Source organism: Pleurodeles waltl, chromosome 4_1 (genome assembly GCF_031143425.1).
Source record: "Pleurodeles waltl isolate 20211129_DDA chromosome 4_1, aPleWal1.hap1.20221129, whole genome shotgun sequence".
NCBI classification, from domain to species: Eukaryota; Metazoa; Chordata; class Amphibia; order Caudata; family Salamandridae; genus Pleurodeles; species Pleurodeles waltl.
Window position 1 is genome coordinate 571878240 of NC_090442.1, and position 15860 is coordinate 571894099.

A 15860-nucleotide genomic window follows, 5' to 3' on the forward strand; every position below is an offset into this window, starting at 1 on the left:
CAAACTGCGAAATACGGCGGGTGGACCATCGTGGCGGAGGGTGGGTATACAGTTGAAAATTCGACGGTGGGACAGTTACTGCCAACATCTAAATCAGGCCCTAAGTCTATTTCTGTATTAATGGAGGAAGATCACAGGGGCTTGTGTCCTTGTGAACCAGAGACCTAGAACCCTTAAGGTCTCTGAAACAAAAGCAACACATAGGTCAAGAATTGCATTACCTATTGGCCAAAGGTACAGTAGTGCCTACTTCCTTATACCCAAAAGTTTTTTTAAGCAACCTCTTTCTAGTAGAAAGGAAAGATTGGAGTCATTGTTCTGTGATTAATTTAAAAGAGTTTAACGAATGGCTGGTATATCACCCTTCGAAGATCCCATCCATCTCCTCAGAGACATTCTCTGACCAAACAACTGGATAGTTAGGGTTGATCTAAAGGATGTCTACCTCCCAATTTTTGCACCTCACAGAAGACTTCTCCAATTCAAATGAAGACAACTGGTCTAAGATTGCCAAACCTTACCATCCAACCTCTTGTTCACACTGTGGTGCTTCACCAAAGTACAGAGGCAGGTAGCAAAACTTCTGAGATCCAGAGGTATTTGATGTCTCTTTGGGTGATATCCTGCTGATGAATCAGGATCTTACTTGTTTGAAAAACAATGTCCCTTTAACAGGGACTAGAATTTGAGATCCACTTGCTAAAGTCCAAGGTGACACTGTCTCAGAGAACTAATTTTCGGGGATACATAATAGACCAAGTGGAGCCAAGACTGAAACCCCCTCAAAAGATGAAGGAGGAAATTATCAGGAGAGACCCGAAGGGAACTTTAAGGCAACATTTCCCATTGAGTATCATAGAACTTCTCCTGCCTTCAATACAGGTGATATTTCCAGGCTCCCAACACTACTGGATTTTTCAGAGAATTATCGCTGCACATCAAAGAAAGGGCTTGACTTTAACTCACCCCAGTTTAAGGCGAGAAAGATTACCAGAGACAGTGGGATTTCCCAGGAATTTCAGAACATTCTTCATTAGGAAAGCCTGGCTCAAGTCCATAGGCAAACTTTACAGGTTGACATGGCATAGATGGTCCCATTGGTGTCTCGGACGGAATCTGAATCCTGCAGTGGCTGATGTAGTATATACACTAAATTTCCTGTCAGAATTAGAAAGCAGTGGGATGGCATATCACAACGTTCATGCATTTTGGTCTGCAACTTTTGGCAGGACATGTACTTTCGAAAGGGTTACCAGTGGGTGAACATCCACTGATCTGTAGGTTACTCAGAGGGGTTCAACTGTCAGTCACTCCAGAAACAAGAACACCTGCTTGTGGGATGTGAACTTGATCCTACGTCTACCATAATCCTGACAGGATAACCAATTTCTGTCTGAGAGAGAGATTTCAGATAAGTTAGCAATGTTACTAGGTATTATTTCTAGTAGACGAGTTTCTGATGTCAGAGCATAGGTTATTTCAAATATGATGTTTACTCCAGAAGGGGTTCAATTCACAGTGTCAATAAGAAAAAAGTCCAACACCAAGATCCTAGAATATTTGGCTTTCCTGGATAATCCTAAACTCTCTGTGGTAAATGGCTGAGAGCCTACTAAACCACGACGGGGAAGTAAGAACTCGGGTACAAACAGTTTCTGATAACTGCGAGATGAGTTAGCTGGGTACTGAATAAAGCTGCCATACATGCATCTAGTTTTGGGGGTGACTCCGTAAAAAGGGCTATGCCATCTAAGGCCTTCTCATTAGGGATTTGATTGGATGACATTCAGAATATGGCTGACTGGCCCTCAGAATCAACATTTAAAAGTTTTATTTTAAGGAAGTAAATGGGTAGCATCATTGTTAATCAATAAGCTTTAAACTTGCATAATTTGAGCCTCCAGCTTTTACACAGAATGTAAAAAGTCCTAGCTATTGTGAAGGAAAATTCAATAATTATTATATTAAGGAAACAGAGTCGAGGAGTACGTGTGTATAGAGGAACTGTTGGTTTCTGCATTGTTTGCTTGCGAATTTTGCTTTTTGTCAAGGAAGGAATTAATTCTTACCATCTTGTTTCTTTTTGTCATGAACACACCAGAAATATGATTATTAATAGATTGATGAAAAGAATAAGAGGTCAACTGTAAAGCACAAAGAGGAAGCATGTTTTCTTGAGGTTTGTTTTATGTGGACAGCTGGATCCTAATTGGTGGACTGTCATTCTGTATTAAGGGTTCATGGAATTTGTGGTCCTTATTGATTGTATTGTTCATTATTTTCTGGACGGATGACTAAAATCAAAGAAGAAAGTAAAGCATAATCATCGCCTCTCTGTCCTTTACAGAACTGAAGCTCCCCTTCATGAAAGGTAAGACATTTTACATTTTGGTCACAAATCATTGACCAGTTACTGACTCACAATCTGAAATAGTAATTTACTGTGGAAGGGGTTCCCTTTAGACGCTTTCAATATTGGGAATTATGGTAGCAGCTTCAGGCGGGAATAGGCAGTGGTCGCAGGGACCACTACCCGCTCTCACTGAAGTTTTTCAAAATGGATTTTTGTTTTTCTTTTATTTTTTGTTAATAAGGAAGCAGTCCTGTTTCCTTTAAGGAAATCAGCCCACTATGAAACAAATGGTTTTACATTTTGAAATTCTATCACAGGAATGGTGGCCTGCGGTCCCTTGCAGGACACCATCCTTGTGATTGTAGCCAATCACAGAAGGGGGTCGCACGCTACAACTTGCCTAATAAATAATAAACTTGGGTTGTTCTACGACCCTCTGCGATTCCCCTTCTTTTCAACTGACTTTTTGGGTCCTTATGTCAGCTCGCCAAAGCAGATTTGATTTGCAAAAAGTTGGGGCGCACTGTGTGACCACTTTTTGCAAATCTGATATTAGTGTGCCTTGCCCTATGAGTTTATCACATACATTTGCATTTGACTGGTATTGTTTTCTATGAAAGTATTCTATTTTTTCGGACAAGGGCTACAATAGGTTTATTTTATTATCTGAAATAAGACATGTCTGATGATAAAGACAAACCTATTTCCAGAGAATTCCTCGTGGCAAAACAAACACACTCGTCGGAATGTTGTATCTAATCTTTCCAGTTGTTGCTGCTCCAAAATTTCTTTCTGTAAACAAAAATACACATATTTACAATTTCAAACTCTCTGAACTGTAGCAAAAGATACTAGTCCTATGGACACGATCTAAAATGATTGATGATACACAACCTATCGGGTAAAAAAAAATACAGGTTAACAAAAATATCAGGCAACAAGTAGTTAAGATGTTATAGAGGATTAAACATTGATTGATCGGGAAATCAAGAATTCAGTGTAAAGGGATAGTTATGAAAATCCATTCTTCCTGCTTGATTTGAAAAATGTACCACAACAAAACCACAATTAAACATTGCAGCACATTTTTTAAGGCGATGGATTCATTATCAACCTATAACAGTGTGCTGTGACTCTCAGGATTCTCACAATGGGCCCATTTTGTAACTTCTTCTCATGTTTAGCCTTTAAGTAAACAATATGCAATTTGTATTACATTTTAAATCAGTCCAAATTATTTGAGCTCATCCAGCCTTTACGTGTTACCTGTTACTGTGCAGCATGCATGTTGTATCTGTTGTTTCCAGTGACTAGAGGATGAAAAGAGTGAATACTAGTCAAGAATTCATTACTAATTGATGGTAAGTCAAGACAAACTGGTTGTAAACAACATTTACCACCGTATTATAAAACCAGGTTTCTGGAGGTGGTAATGTAAAACTGAATTGTGCTGTGGCTGTGATGTACTGTGGTTGATGTGTTAGGCTCTGAATATCTCGTGCTGTGGCTGTTATAATTTAAGTTATGTTTTCTAGTGTACACTATTTGGTTATGTTCTGTTTTCTTTAGATATGTCAACATATGCTGCAAAATTGTCAGCTAAAAACTGCACGCCTTTAATGTTCCCATGACAAGCAACCATTTACCAATGTCTAAGACTGTAAAACTGTGCTTCTTAAGCTATTCAACTGTTGGAGACAACAATAAGCTAAAAACTGTGGCATAGACATTCTTTTAAATTAGCACTTATATTGATTAGTTGATATGATAACGCTCTTGAAACTAAAGGGGGGGCGGGAAGGTTAAAAAAAAAAAAAAAAAGGAAAACAGCAATCATAAATGCAGGTTGTGGGGAACTAATATAGATACAATTATGCACTTGTCTCCTTACCTTACTTTTTATTTTTTTTAAAATCTAGGCGTTTGAGCCACAAACGTTTGTTCGCGATCTGCACTCATGTAAGGAGAAGAATTTCAAATGCTGAATCTGACTTTGTGGAAAATGAGTTATAGAATTTTACTTTGTTGGAATGGAAACGTTCCTATTATAAAATGTGCCATTTGGAGAGCTGGAGGCCAGAGGTTGAGCAGTCACATATCCTGCTTTATCCCTTGATAACAAAGGACTCCACTGGTGTTTGCCCGAGTTCTGTTTGACTCTGGACTAAAGTAGACCAAACATTAGATGCTACATCTATGCCTCTCGTAATTATTATTAATAGCCCAATATCAAATCATCTTGAATGTCGCCATTAGAGGCATGATGTGGGAGGTGCCAGATGATATATGAAAAAAGCATGATAATAAGGACTATTATAAACATTGACTGCTTTTTATCTAGGCACACAAGTGGTAAGTTATCCGCGGTAATTTTCTAGGACTATCAACCACTGCAATTAAGGGCCTGCTTTAATTTTTTCAACGTACCATTCATCTCAGCTTTCTCCCAGACACATATTCTTTACGGTTCCATTAAACTCAAGCTTGGCTTTTCCAAAATGTCAACCTTCCCAATGTAGCCGTAAACCATTTTCTTCATATCATACATAGACTTTTGTCTCTTATGTTTCTTTCACAAGATATGAGAAAAAATGATTTCATTGTTGTTGGTGCCCCAAGTTCTCATTTCAGTTGCCCACTTTTTTGATCAAATCTTTGGGAAGTGTTACGTATGCTGGTCATTTGTGCAAGGGACACTCTGTGCCCTCTGATGTGCAGGGGGTATCGTTTCACATTTTAATTTGGGGCTCAAAGCCCATTTATGTATTTTTTTATTTTGAAAAAGAAGCACCCTATATACTAAAATGCTGTTCTCCATAAAACACAAAAGACAGTATCTTAAATAGCCACCTATTTTAAGCCAAAAACAGTAAACATCAAAAAATCTCAGAAAAAAAATGTAATAGCTGCTGAACAGGAACTTTTTTAGGTTTTTAGTAAAAGTGAGCCTATAGAATTATAGATGTGAAGCTGTCAATAATGGGGTAAATTCCACTGATGGACTCCAAAGGACAAACTCTCTTCTCCTACTTAGCTGATCCTGTTGATCTACTGTGCAGGGGAAGAGGTGCATGGGGAAGCTATTCCCAAGTAGCCTCACCTCTTTCAGAACCCTCCCTATAATCGTGTATTTAAAAAATAACACTTTAAACAAGCTACAGCAAAGCCAATATTTCTGATCTTTTGGACCTATTGGCTGAAGAGTAAAAAAAAATGATTTGACGCAGCAGGCACCTTGCATGTGCACACACCTACAAAATGAAGCAGCCACATTTTTTTGAATCAATGGTAAGCAATGGGTGGGCTATAAGACCACTGTGAGCTAACAGTACATCTCATACCAGACAGAGCATGTCCTGTCTTGTAGGCAAGACCTAAAAATAACATATACCTGGTGTCCTGCCACTTTCCACACTACCCTAGTTGGTAACCTCTTGTCAAATTGGGGCAATGAATCGCAGAGGGTATTGCATAAAGAATGCCTTTGTTGTAGAATAGGAAGGAGGAAGGAATGATACCATCAGCACAAGTGAAAGAGGGCTTAGAAAATTGTCCTCAATGTGTGTTCCAACATAGGAATAGTCAGGGTGGTGGAAGGGTTGGAAAAAGGGCCAATAGCATGCATTAATTTACAGCTTCTGATAACCGAGCCATTATCCAAACTTATTCGGCACCACAGGTGCAACAAGCGGCCATTACAAACTACCTCTACAGCTTTGTACCGGATGCCTACCCTGTTCGACCCACTTGCTGCTGTTGTGGCAGTCAGACAGCTCCACATCGGTTACACGGACAGTGCGCCGTCCCTGTAGGAGGCCACCAGGATAGCAGCTGCAGCTGACCCCATACTGGGCTGGTGGTGAGACAGGAGGCGGCGCACTACGAAGGACTAGACCACAGTGCAGAGCGCACTCCTTGCCCCCAAGAGAGAGGCTGAAGGTGAGCAGGGCAAGACCGGCTGGGGCCAGCCAGGGTGAGACCGCTGCAGTTCACCAATCAGCCCGGCAGCGCAGGAGCTGCACACCGGACCAGACCCCTGCAGAGGCTGGGGCGACTTGACATCTTGCCTTGGATTAATACAGATGGAGAGAGGAGAGCTGACCTCCAGACACTGCCTTCTGGTCCAGGTGCAAAGGCGCACAGATCCCTGGCCCCAATCCTCCAACCTGGGAAATGCCTTGACACTGCAAACCCCACACTGTGGGAGCCCTCATAGCAGTCTACAATCCACATCAACATCTTTGGCACCATTGCATTTGGCACCAAGAATGCAACACGGAAGTGCATCTATCTGCCTGTAGCATAGACCAATTGATAATTTCCCAGCGCAGTGCAGTTAATGGTGAAAAGAGATGAGACCCAGCACTTGTACACACAGTTTAAACTGAACACCACTGACTGAACCTGTGGGGTCTTCTGGGCCCCCCATTCCTAGGGGTGTCAGTGTTCCTGGGCAGCTGACGCGCTGAACCATACCATAGGCAAAGACAAAGTCATGCCGCGAGCAGACCATCATTGACAAATTCGACAAGCCTACCGTCCCAGCAGAACCTCACAGAGACTTGGAGGGGAAGAGGCGTACAATGGGGGAAGCCATTTACACAATCCTGCAGGCTATAAATGACACCCGCGTCACAGTGGAAACCAGAATCGGTGAAGTCAGTGTGAACCTTACCCTTCTGCACCAAGATTTCCGCAATGCGACCAAAAAAAAGAATGAGCAAGAGGGCAGTCTCTCTGAAGCAGAGGATACCATGCACACTCTCCGGAGTCAAGTTGAGAAACTCCTACAGACTACCAGTGAATTAGCAGACCAAATGAAAGACATGAAAGGTCACTCCTGCAGAAACTTCCAAATTGTGTGGATACCTGAGAACAAAGAGGGACCTCAGCCTTCTATTCATACTGACATGCCTCCTATCTTGGGTCCCTGCAGAAGACCTTTCCTAGTGCTTTGTGGTGGAATGAGCCCACCACTCACTGGCTACTATTTAGAAATGGGGTTTCTGGTCGTCAGTTTATTCACCCTCTACAAGCAAGAATCACCAATCTAGTCAGGGTAAGCTAGAAACACACTTAGAGATAACCTGTGATCACCCCTGGTAGCTCAGAACAAAGCAGTCAGGTTTATCTAAACAGGAAATGTGTAACGTGTTTGTGCAACACACCCACACAGTACCACAATCAAAACACCACAAAAGTACTCCACACCGGATTAGAAAAATAGATCATGTCTGTATGAGTAAAGCAAGACCATAATGACTAAAATACAATCCGTATAAGTCGAGATATGAATTTTTAAAGAATAAACCAAAAATAGTGCTTAGAAATCAATAGCACTAAAAGGTTACTTGAGGTCGCGCTAGACCAGGGTAAACTGAAAGTTTAGGCTGACTGCAATGGAGGAGCAGGCCGGCTGCAGAACCCAGCAGGGTCCGCTGAAAAAATACCTTGGATGAAAGAAGCTTCGACATTGAGGGTTCAATGCATGGAGCAGACGAGAAGATTCCTCTCTGTCGATCGAGGAGATGTAGGAGATGCATCGGTTCAAGATGCACAGTGTTGAGGCTGCGTCGAAGATCAGGCAGTGTTAGGCGTAGAGGCGATGCATTGCTGTCGAACCCCTGGGTTGGACTGATAAAATGGCGCAAAGCCACTCAGAGTAAAAAATACATCGGAATCCGGGATGATGCGTCACTCAGTCGGCAATGCAGTGTCCCATTGATACATGGGTTTTCTTGAGTAGTAGCACCAGGGCCCGGCACTGGATTGGCACCACTTGGCAGAGCATGGCTCACAGAAGACAGAGTGCAGGTGCCGGTTGCAGGCAGTCTTTGATGTCCCTGAGTCTGCAGAAGAGGAGAGGGCAAGCCAACGAGTCACTCTGGGTTAAGGTGAGAGGGTCCACAGTCCTTTCTCAGTAGGGCAGAGATCAGCAGGCAGCAGAGTAACTCATCAAAGCAGAGAGCAGTCTTTCTTGGGAAGCAATCCAGCAGAGTGGCACTCCTTGTAGCACAGCAGTCCTTACTCCTGGCAGAGTTCTTCAAAGGTCCACTAGTGTACTGATTTGGTGGGGTCAGAGACTCAGTTCTTATATCCAAATATGCCTTTGAAGTGGGGGTGACTCCAAAGAAGAGTCTTTCAAGTGCACAGAGATCCTTTCTTCCTCAGCCCCGGCTCCAGACTATCAGAAGAAAGTTATCTGGCCTTTGTATGGGGGCAGGCACTCCCTATTGAGGTTTAAGTGTCAGCTCCCTTCCACCCTTCCTGCCCAGGAAGAGCCATCAAAATGCAGATGAGTGCTCAGGCACTCCTAACCTTCCCATGTTTGTGGCTGTCTGAGAGGGAATGCAGCTGTTACCCACCCCAGACATGTATTGGAGACAGACTGCAGGCACACAGAGTTGTAAAAACAGAGAAACACCCACTTTCTTAAAGGGGTATTTCTAAAACAGTAATGTTAAATTCAACTTTACCAGCTGAGAGGATTTATCATTACCATTCCAATGATATGAAACGTAATGCAGCTACTCCTTTCTGATCAGGAAGTACAGTTTGAAAGTATATTAAGGAATTCCCAATGCTGGCCTATAAGAGGAGTAGGTCTCAGTAGAGAAAAACAACATTGGGAGTTTTTCACCACCAGGACACGTGAATCTTACATACATGCCCTTCCTTTTACTTACATAGCACTCTGCTCTATAGGCTACCTAGGGCCTACCTTAAAGGTGCCTTATAAGTAATAAAACAGGAGTTTTAGGCTTGGTAAGGGGTTTTAAATCCTAAGTCGAAGTGGTAATGAAAATATATGCGCAGGCTCTGCAGTGGCAGGTCTGAGACACATTTAATTGGCTACTTATGTGGGTGGCATAATTGGTGCAACAGGTCCACTAGTAGCATTTCATTTATTGGCCCTGAGTATATAGTATACCACTTTACAAGGGAATTACAAGTAAATTAAATATGCCAATTGAGGATACACCAATGTTACCATGTTTAGGGGAGAAGCACATGCACCTTTGTACTGATCAGCAGTGGTACAATGCTCAGAGTCCTAAGGCCAACAAAAATATACAAGAAAAATGTGAGGCAAACAGGCAAAACATTTGGGGAAAGACCACCCTAAGGTTAACAGGTCTAACATGTGAAGCCCCTGGCTGAGACTGTTCATAGTTCACTTCCACTACAGGGACTGTGATGCCATCCTGCAGATGCCCAGAAAGCTAAGGTTTGACTCCAACTCCATTATAACCTTTCCTGACTATACCCGCAAGTTCTAGCAACAACACAGATCCTTCTCCAAAGTCGGGCAAAAAAGCATTGCATCTTACTTACATGTTGCGCTTCCCAGGCCAACTCAAGTCCCTACATGACAGTAAGGCATACTTTTTCGATTCACCTGAGAAGGCATGGGACTGGCTGGAGGTGCAGAAGACTATTGGGCGTCTTCTTCCACCTGGTGACAATTGTAATCAAGTCAGCCTGCCACAATGGGTTTGCCACACAGGCAGGGGTGGCTACCACCAACCAAAACACAGAACACTACCACTACACCCGGGAAAACACAGAAAAGGGCACCGATCCACATGATTCTGAGGACCCAGATCAGATTACGGAGACTGTAAATCCTAACTGAGAATGCCCTGCCTAGATATACACTGAATCAATGTCGTCCTGAGATCATCTCCTGCCACTGCAGGTGAGGGAGACTGGTACACATGCCAGCATATGCAGAAATGTTGTACAACTTCTTTAACTAAACACTGAGGTGGTCATTACAACCCTGGCGGACGGTGTTAAAAATTTGGAATTACGACCGTGGCGGAAACCGCCAACAAAGTCAGCCACTTTAACACTCCGACCGCCACGGCGGTACAAACAAACAGCGCGGCGGACACCACCAACAGACAGGCGGAGGACAATGTACCGCCCACACTATTATGACAGGCCAATCCGCCACCTTTTTCGGGGCGGATTCAACACGGATAAAAACACGGCAGAAACAGGCATTTCGAAGGAAAAACGCTCACCTCTACACACTCCACGAGGAAGGAGGACACAATGGAGCCGGAACTTCATATTCTCCCTGCGCTAGTCTTCCTGTTTCTGTACCAGGAGCACCAACGTCGGCGGCGAAGACCACGGTGAGTACTGCACCTACGACATAGGGGGGGGGGGGGAAACAGGGACACTCACACGCAACCCCCCAACCCCCAACCCCACCCTCACCCACTACAACACACACACCAATGCATATCTATACATTAGAGTAACACCCCCCAACCCCCCCGGAAGAATGCAAAGACAAAAGGAAATGAGTGTAACCATTGTAATATATCAAAAATCAGTAAGCAAAAAAAAAAATATATATATATATATATATATACACACACACACTATTAACAAAATATACACCACGATTAGTAGTCCAGGTATTGCACCATTCATAGTCCGTGGACCACTGAGCCCAAAATGCATGGGCGAGGCCCACACAAGATACCCGAACATGACAGAGAGAACACTGCTGGGGCATCAGATAGAAATACAATAGGCACCTCAGGGGGAAGGGAAGGGGGGTCACCTCAGCCGGATGAGTGCACGACGCCAGATCCACGAGGGGGCTCCATGCCCATTGATGTATCCTGGGGAGTGCAAAGCCACAGTCTCACAAGTCTCTACAGTGGGTGGATTGCCAACTGCTGCATCCTGGGGAGTGCAAAGCCACAGTCTCTCAAGTCTCTACAGTGGGTGGATTGCCCACTGTTCCATCCTGGGGAGTGCAAAGCCACAGTCTCTCAAGTGGATGCATGTCTTCACTGGTTATGGAGGGGGACTGGTGCCCAGAGTGCTTCATCCTGTGCAGGACAGACGGAATGGATGCATGTCTCCACAGGTTCTGGAGGGGGACTGGTGCCCAGAGTGCTTCATCCTGTGCAGGACAGACGGAGTGGATGAATGTCTCCACTGGTTCTGGAGGGGGACTGGGGCCCAGAGTGCTTCATCCTGTGCAGGACAGACGGAGTGGATGCATGTCTTCACTGGTTCTGTAGGGGGACTGGTGCCCAGAGTGCATCACTCACCCCGTGACGGTCTCAGTTGCGTCACTGCCCCTGCCGCTCATGGGCTAGCAGTGCCTGAGTTGGCGGTCCTTGCCCTGTTCAGCGGTGCTGGAGTTGGCGGTCCTTGCCCTGTTCAGCGGTGCTTGAGGTGGCGGTCCTTGCCTGTTCAGCGGTGCTTGAATTGGCGGTTCTTGCCCTGTTCAGCGGTGCTTGCCTTGGCGGTCTTTGCCCTGTTCAGCAGTGCTTGCCCAGTTCAGCGGTGCTTGAGTTGGCGGTCCTTGCCCTGTTCAGCGGTGCTTGACTTGTCGGTCCATCATTGCCCAGCTGGGCTGTGGCTGGCGGTCCTTCATTGGTCAGATAGGCTGTGGCTGGCGGGGCCCTCCTGGGCTGCTGGGCTGTGGCTGGCGGGGCCCTCCTGGGCAGCTGGGCTGTGGCTGGCGGGGCCCTAATGGGCAGCTGGGGCTGTGGCTGGCGGGGCCCTAATGGGCAGCTGGGCTGTGGCTGGCGGGGTCCTCCTCGACAGCGACGATGGGGCTGACGGTGGCCTCCTGGGCAGCGACGATGGAACTGGCAGTGGCCTCCTGGGCAGCGACGATGGGGCTGGCGGTGGCCTCCTGGCCAGCGGGGATGATGGCGGTCTTCTCCGCCGTGCTGCTCCTCCCAGACTTTGCAGGTTTCTTCTGCCCCTTCCCCACCTTGGGAGGAGTCACAGCTGAGTTCACACTCCCCCCGGGACCCCTGTGAGCGGCTTGGCTGGCTGGAGTCTTCCCCCTCTCCCGCCGGGCACTGGCCAACTTCTGGTGCTTCACGGGGGGACTGGCTGTGCTGTGGCTCCGTGACACACTGGCTGTCCCGGTGGCCGGTGCACTCCACATACCTGTGACAACAGGCACCACTGGTCCTGGAGATTTTGTGGCTGAGGTGCTAGTACGGGACCTATGAGTTGGACGGGTGGGGGAGGTGGTGGGAAATAGGTTAAGGGTGGACTGGAAAAGTTGTTTGGAGACACTGGGACGGGTAGCTGGAGGGGGTTTGGGAGTGGAGGAAGAGGTGGTGGTTGTAGGAGGTGTAAGTTTTGTGGCTTTGGGTGCAGGTGCATGCGCTGGAGGCTGTTGTGAGGTGGAAGTATGTTGGGTGGGTGTGTGCCTGCCTTTGTGTATCTTCAGAGGGGGCGTCACAGACACACAGGGAGAGGACACAGGGGACGTGTGAATGGTAGTGGGGTGGTCAGTGCACGTGAGCGGGGTGTGGTGGTGCTTGTGCTGGTGCGGGTGCATGCAGGTGTGAGTGTAGACGAGACTGGGAGGGAGGAGGGAGACGAGGAGGAGGGGGACACAGTGGAGGCAGTGGATGTTGTTGTGTCTGTATGTGTGTGATGCTTGCATGAGTGCCCGTGGGATGTGTGGTGCTTATGTTTGCCTGAGCTTCCCTTGTGTGGTGAGGTGTGTGCAGGCTGGTCAGATGGTGTGCTTGGGATAGGCAGAGGTACAGGGGATTGGGTCTGGGTGGAGGAAGTTGGAGGGGGGAGGCTAGGGACAGGGACAATGGCTGCCATCAGTGCTGAGGCCAGAGTTTGAAAGGTTCGATGAAGGGCAGCCTGACCAGAATGAATGCCCTCCAGGAATGCATTGGTTTGTTGCAACTCCCTTTCTACACCCTGGATGGCATTCAAAATGGTAGACTGCCCAACAGTGAGTGACCTGAGGAGGTCAATGGCCTCCTCACTGAGGGCAGCAGAGGTGACAGGGGCAGGGGCTGAGGTGCCCGGGGCGAAGGTGATGCCCACCCTCCTGGGTGAGCGGGCACAGGGCGAAGGCTGAGGGGCTGCTGGGAGGGCAGTGCTGGTAGGGGGGGTGGCGGCTGTACCTGTAGAAGTGGGGGGCACAGATGTTGCTGCCACCACAAGGGAGCTCCCATCGGAGGATGAGTCCGTGTCGCTGGTTTCAGCTCCTGTCACCGCCGTGGTGCTCCCCTCGCCCTCCGTGCCACTGGTGTATTCAGAGTCCGTAGTGTGGGCCTCCATGGCCATGTGGGATGTAGCTCCCTTGTGCTCCGGTGCCACTGCTCCTCCGCCTGATGATGCTAATGCACAAACGAACAGGGAGACCGCAAAAAAAAGTGGGGGGAAACAGAAGGAAGACAGGTTGAGTGTCTGGCTTACCGCTACCGTTGGCAGACAAGACAGACACAGCAGCCCCCTGCACTACGTCGCGCTGTTGAGCTCTACAGTGCAATTCCTGGGAAATGGCCTACAAGGCTATGGACGACATCTGCACACATAGATGACACAGGTGCATGAATAGCTGTACTTGGCACTCTACAGAGGTGAGGTGGGGGGCCACAGGGCCATGCCTTACGAAGGGGTCTAGCCTACAGAACTCTCCCTGGTCTAGGGAAACCCACAGCCCTCCTCCCCAACCCAGACCCCTCCACTGCACGCAAAGTCAGCTGAATGATAGTGTACTCACCCCCTTGTGTCTGCTGTGATGCCCTCAAGCGCCCCTCCAACTCAGGGTAGGCCACTGCCAGGATCCGAAACATCAGGGGGGTCATGGTTCGACGGGCACCCCTCCCATGTTGGGAGGCCATCCCCAGCTGAGCCTCCGCCGTCTTCTTGCTCCAGCGGCAAATGTCCTCCCATCTCTTCCGGCAGTGGGTGCTCCGTCTGTGGTGGACCCACAGGGTCTGGACATCCTTGGCGATGGCACGCCAAATATCCTTCTTCTGGTGGGCGCTGACCTACATGAAATGTACAGGGGAAGAAGAGAAGTCATTACCAACTGCACCGTCAAAGTGAGTGGCCCCCATCCCTACCCTTGCATGTGGCACATGCACCCACCGTCTTTCATGCACTCAGAACTCTGCCCCCTTCCTTTTTACAACCAGCCCTCTCCACACAGGCATAGCCCATACAACATGCTCCCTGTGTACTTACCTGTTGGTCTGGAGGACCATAGAGTAGCGTGTACTGGGGGAGGACCCCGTCGACGAGCTTCTCCAACTCCTCCGATGTGAAGGCAGGGGCCCTTTCCCCAGACGCACGAGCCATTGTCTCTTCCAGACCGAGGTCACAGTAGCACTTGCAGTGTAGGTCCTCTCCTGTCGAAGATCAGGTATCGAGTGATTCAACAGCTAGAAAATGGCGGTCACGTCCGCGGCGGTGCGTACCATCACCGCCGGCGTACATCGTCATTGGCTCCTGGGACCCATAGGGTCCAATGTTAACCAATGCAGCATTGCGCCGCGGACTTCGACAGCCTACCGCGACGGAGTACAACGCCAGCGCAGTTACCTCACATCCCATTGTCCCGCTTTAGAGGTCAGGCAGCCCCCATTTCAGGGGCCCAAATGGCCTAATTACCAACTGCGTCACACATACTTAGGCCTACTCTGAACACACATACAGGCCAGATTTTGTGTATGAATCGTGTTCTGTGTAGACTGTGGGTACATACCTCTGAGTTGTTTGACTCTGCTCGCTGTTGTCCTTCATAGGCACCGTCCGCTGGGACATGTGAGGAGATGGCGGAATCCTCCGGTGTACCGACCGCTGGTGGACCTGTCGACAATGGAGTAAAGAAATTTGATTATCACCTACAGGTTTGACCGTGCCACAATCCAGGAACTGTGTACCCAGTTGGAGCCAGACATGATGTCAGCAATCCGCCATCCCACAGGAATCCCCCCTCAAGTGCAGGTGCTATCAGTGCTCCATTTCCTTGCAAGTGGGTCTTTTCAAACAACTGTGGCCATGGCATCAGGGATGTCCCAGCCTATGTTTTCCAACGTATTGTCCAGAGTGTTGTCTGCCCTTCTGAAACACATGCGGAGCTACATCGTTTTCCCTCAGGTGGAGGACTTGCCTACAGTGAAAGGCGACTTCTATGCCCTTGGACATATCCCCAACATCATAGGTGCCATTGATGGGACCCATGTGGCTTTGGTCCCCCCCCACAGGAGTGAACAGGTGTACAGGAACCGGAAGAGTTATCATTCCATGAATGTACAGATGTATGTTTGGCCGACCAGTACATCTCCCATGTGAATGCCATGTTCCCTGGCTCAGTGCATGACGCCTACATCATGCGGAATAGCAGCATCCCTTATGTGATGGGTCAACTCCAGAGGCACAGTGTGTGGCTATTAGGTGACTCTGGTTACCCCAACCTGTCATGGCTACTGACCCCAGTGAGGAATCCCAGGACCAGGGCAGAGCAACGCTACAATGAGGCCCATCGGCGGACTGGGAGGGTGATCGAACGCACCTTCGGCCTCCAGAAGGCCAGGTTTAGGTGCCTCCATATGACAGGTGGATCCCTATTCTACTCACCAAAGAAGGTGTGCCAGATCATCGTGGCCTGCTGTATGCTTCATAACTTGGCTTTGCGACGACAGGTGCCTTTTCTGCAGGAGGATGGTCCAGATGGCGGTGTTGTGGCAGCTGTGGA

General features: G+C 47.8%; 1 protein-coding gene across 1 annotated transcript in view; it reads right to left on the minus strand.

Annotated features, from left to right (window-relative positions):
• ZNF277 (zinc finger protein 277) overlaps positions 1 to 15860 on the minus strand; it is a 492259-nt gene that overhangs the window by 285127 nt on the left and 191272 nt on the right. The window contains exon 5 of the mRNA XM_069228962.1: positions 3054 to 3145. Within this exon, the coding sequence (XP_069085063.1) occupies positions 3054 to 3145 (92 nt within the window). The remainder of the gene's footprint in view (positions 1 to 3053; positions 3146 to 15860) is intronic.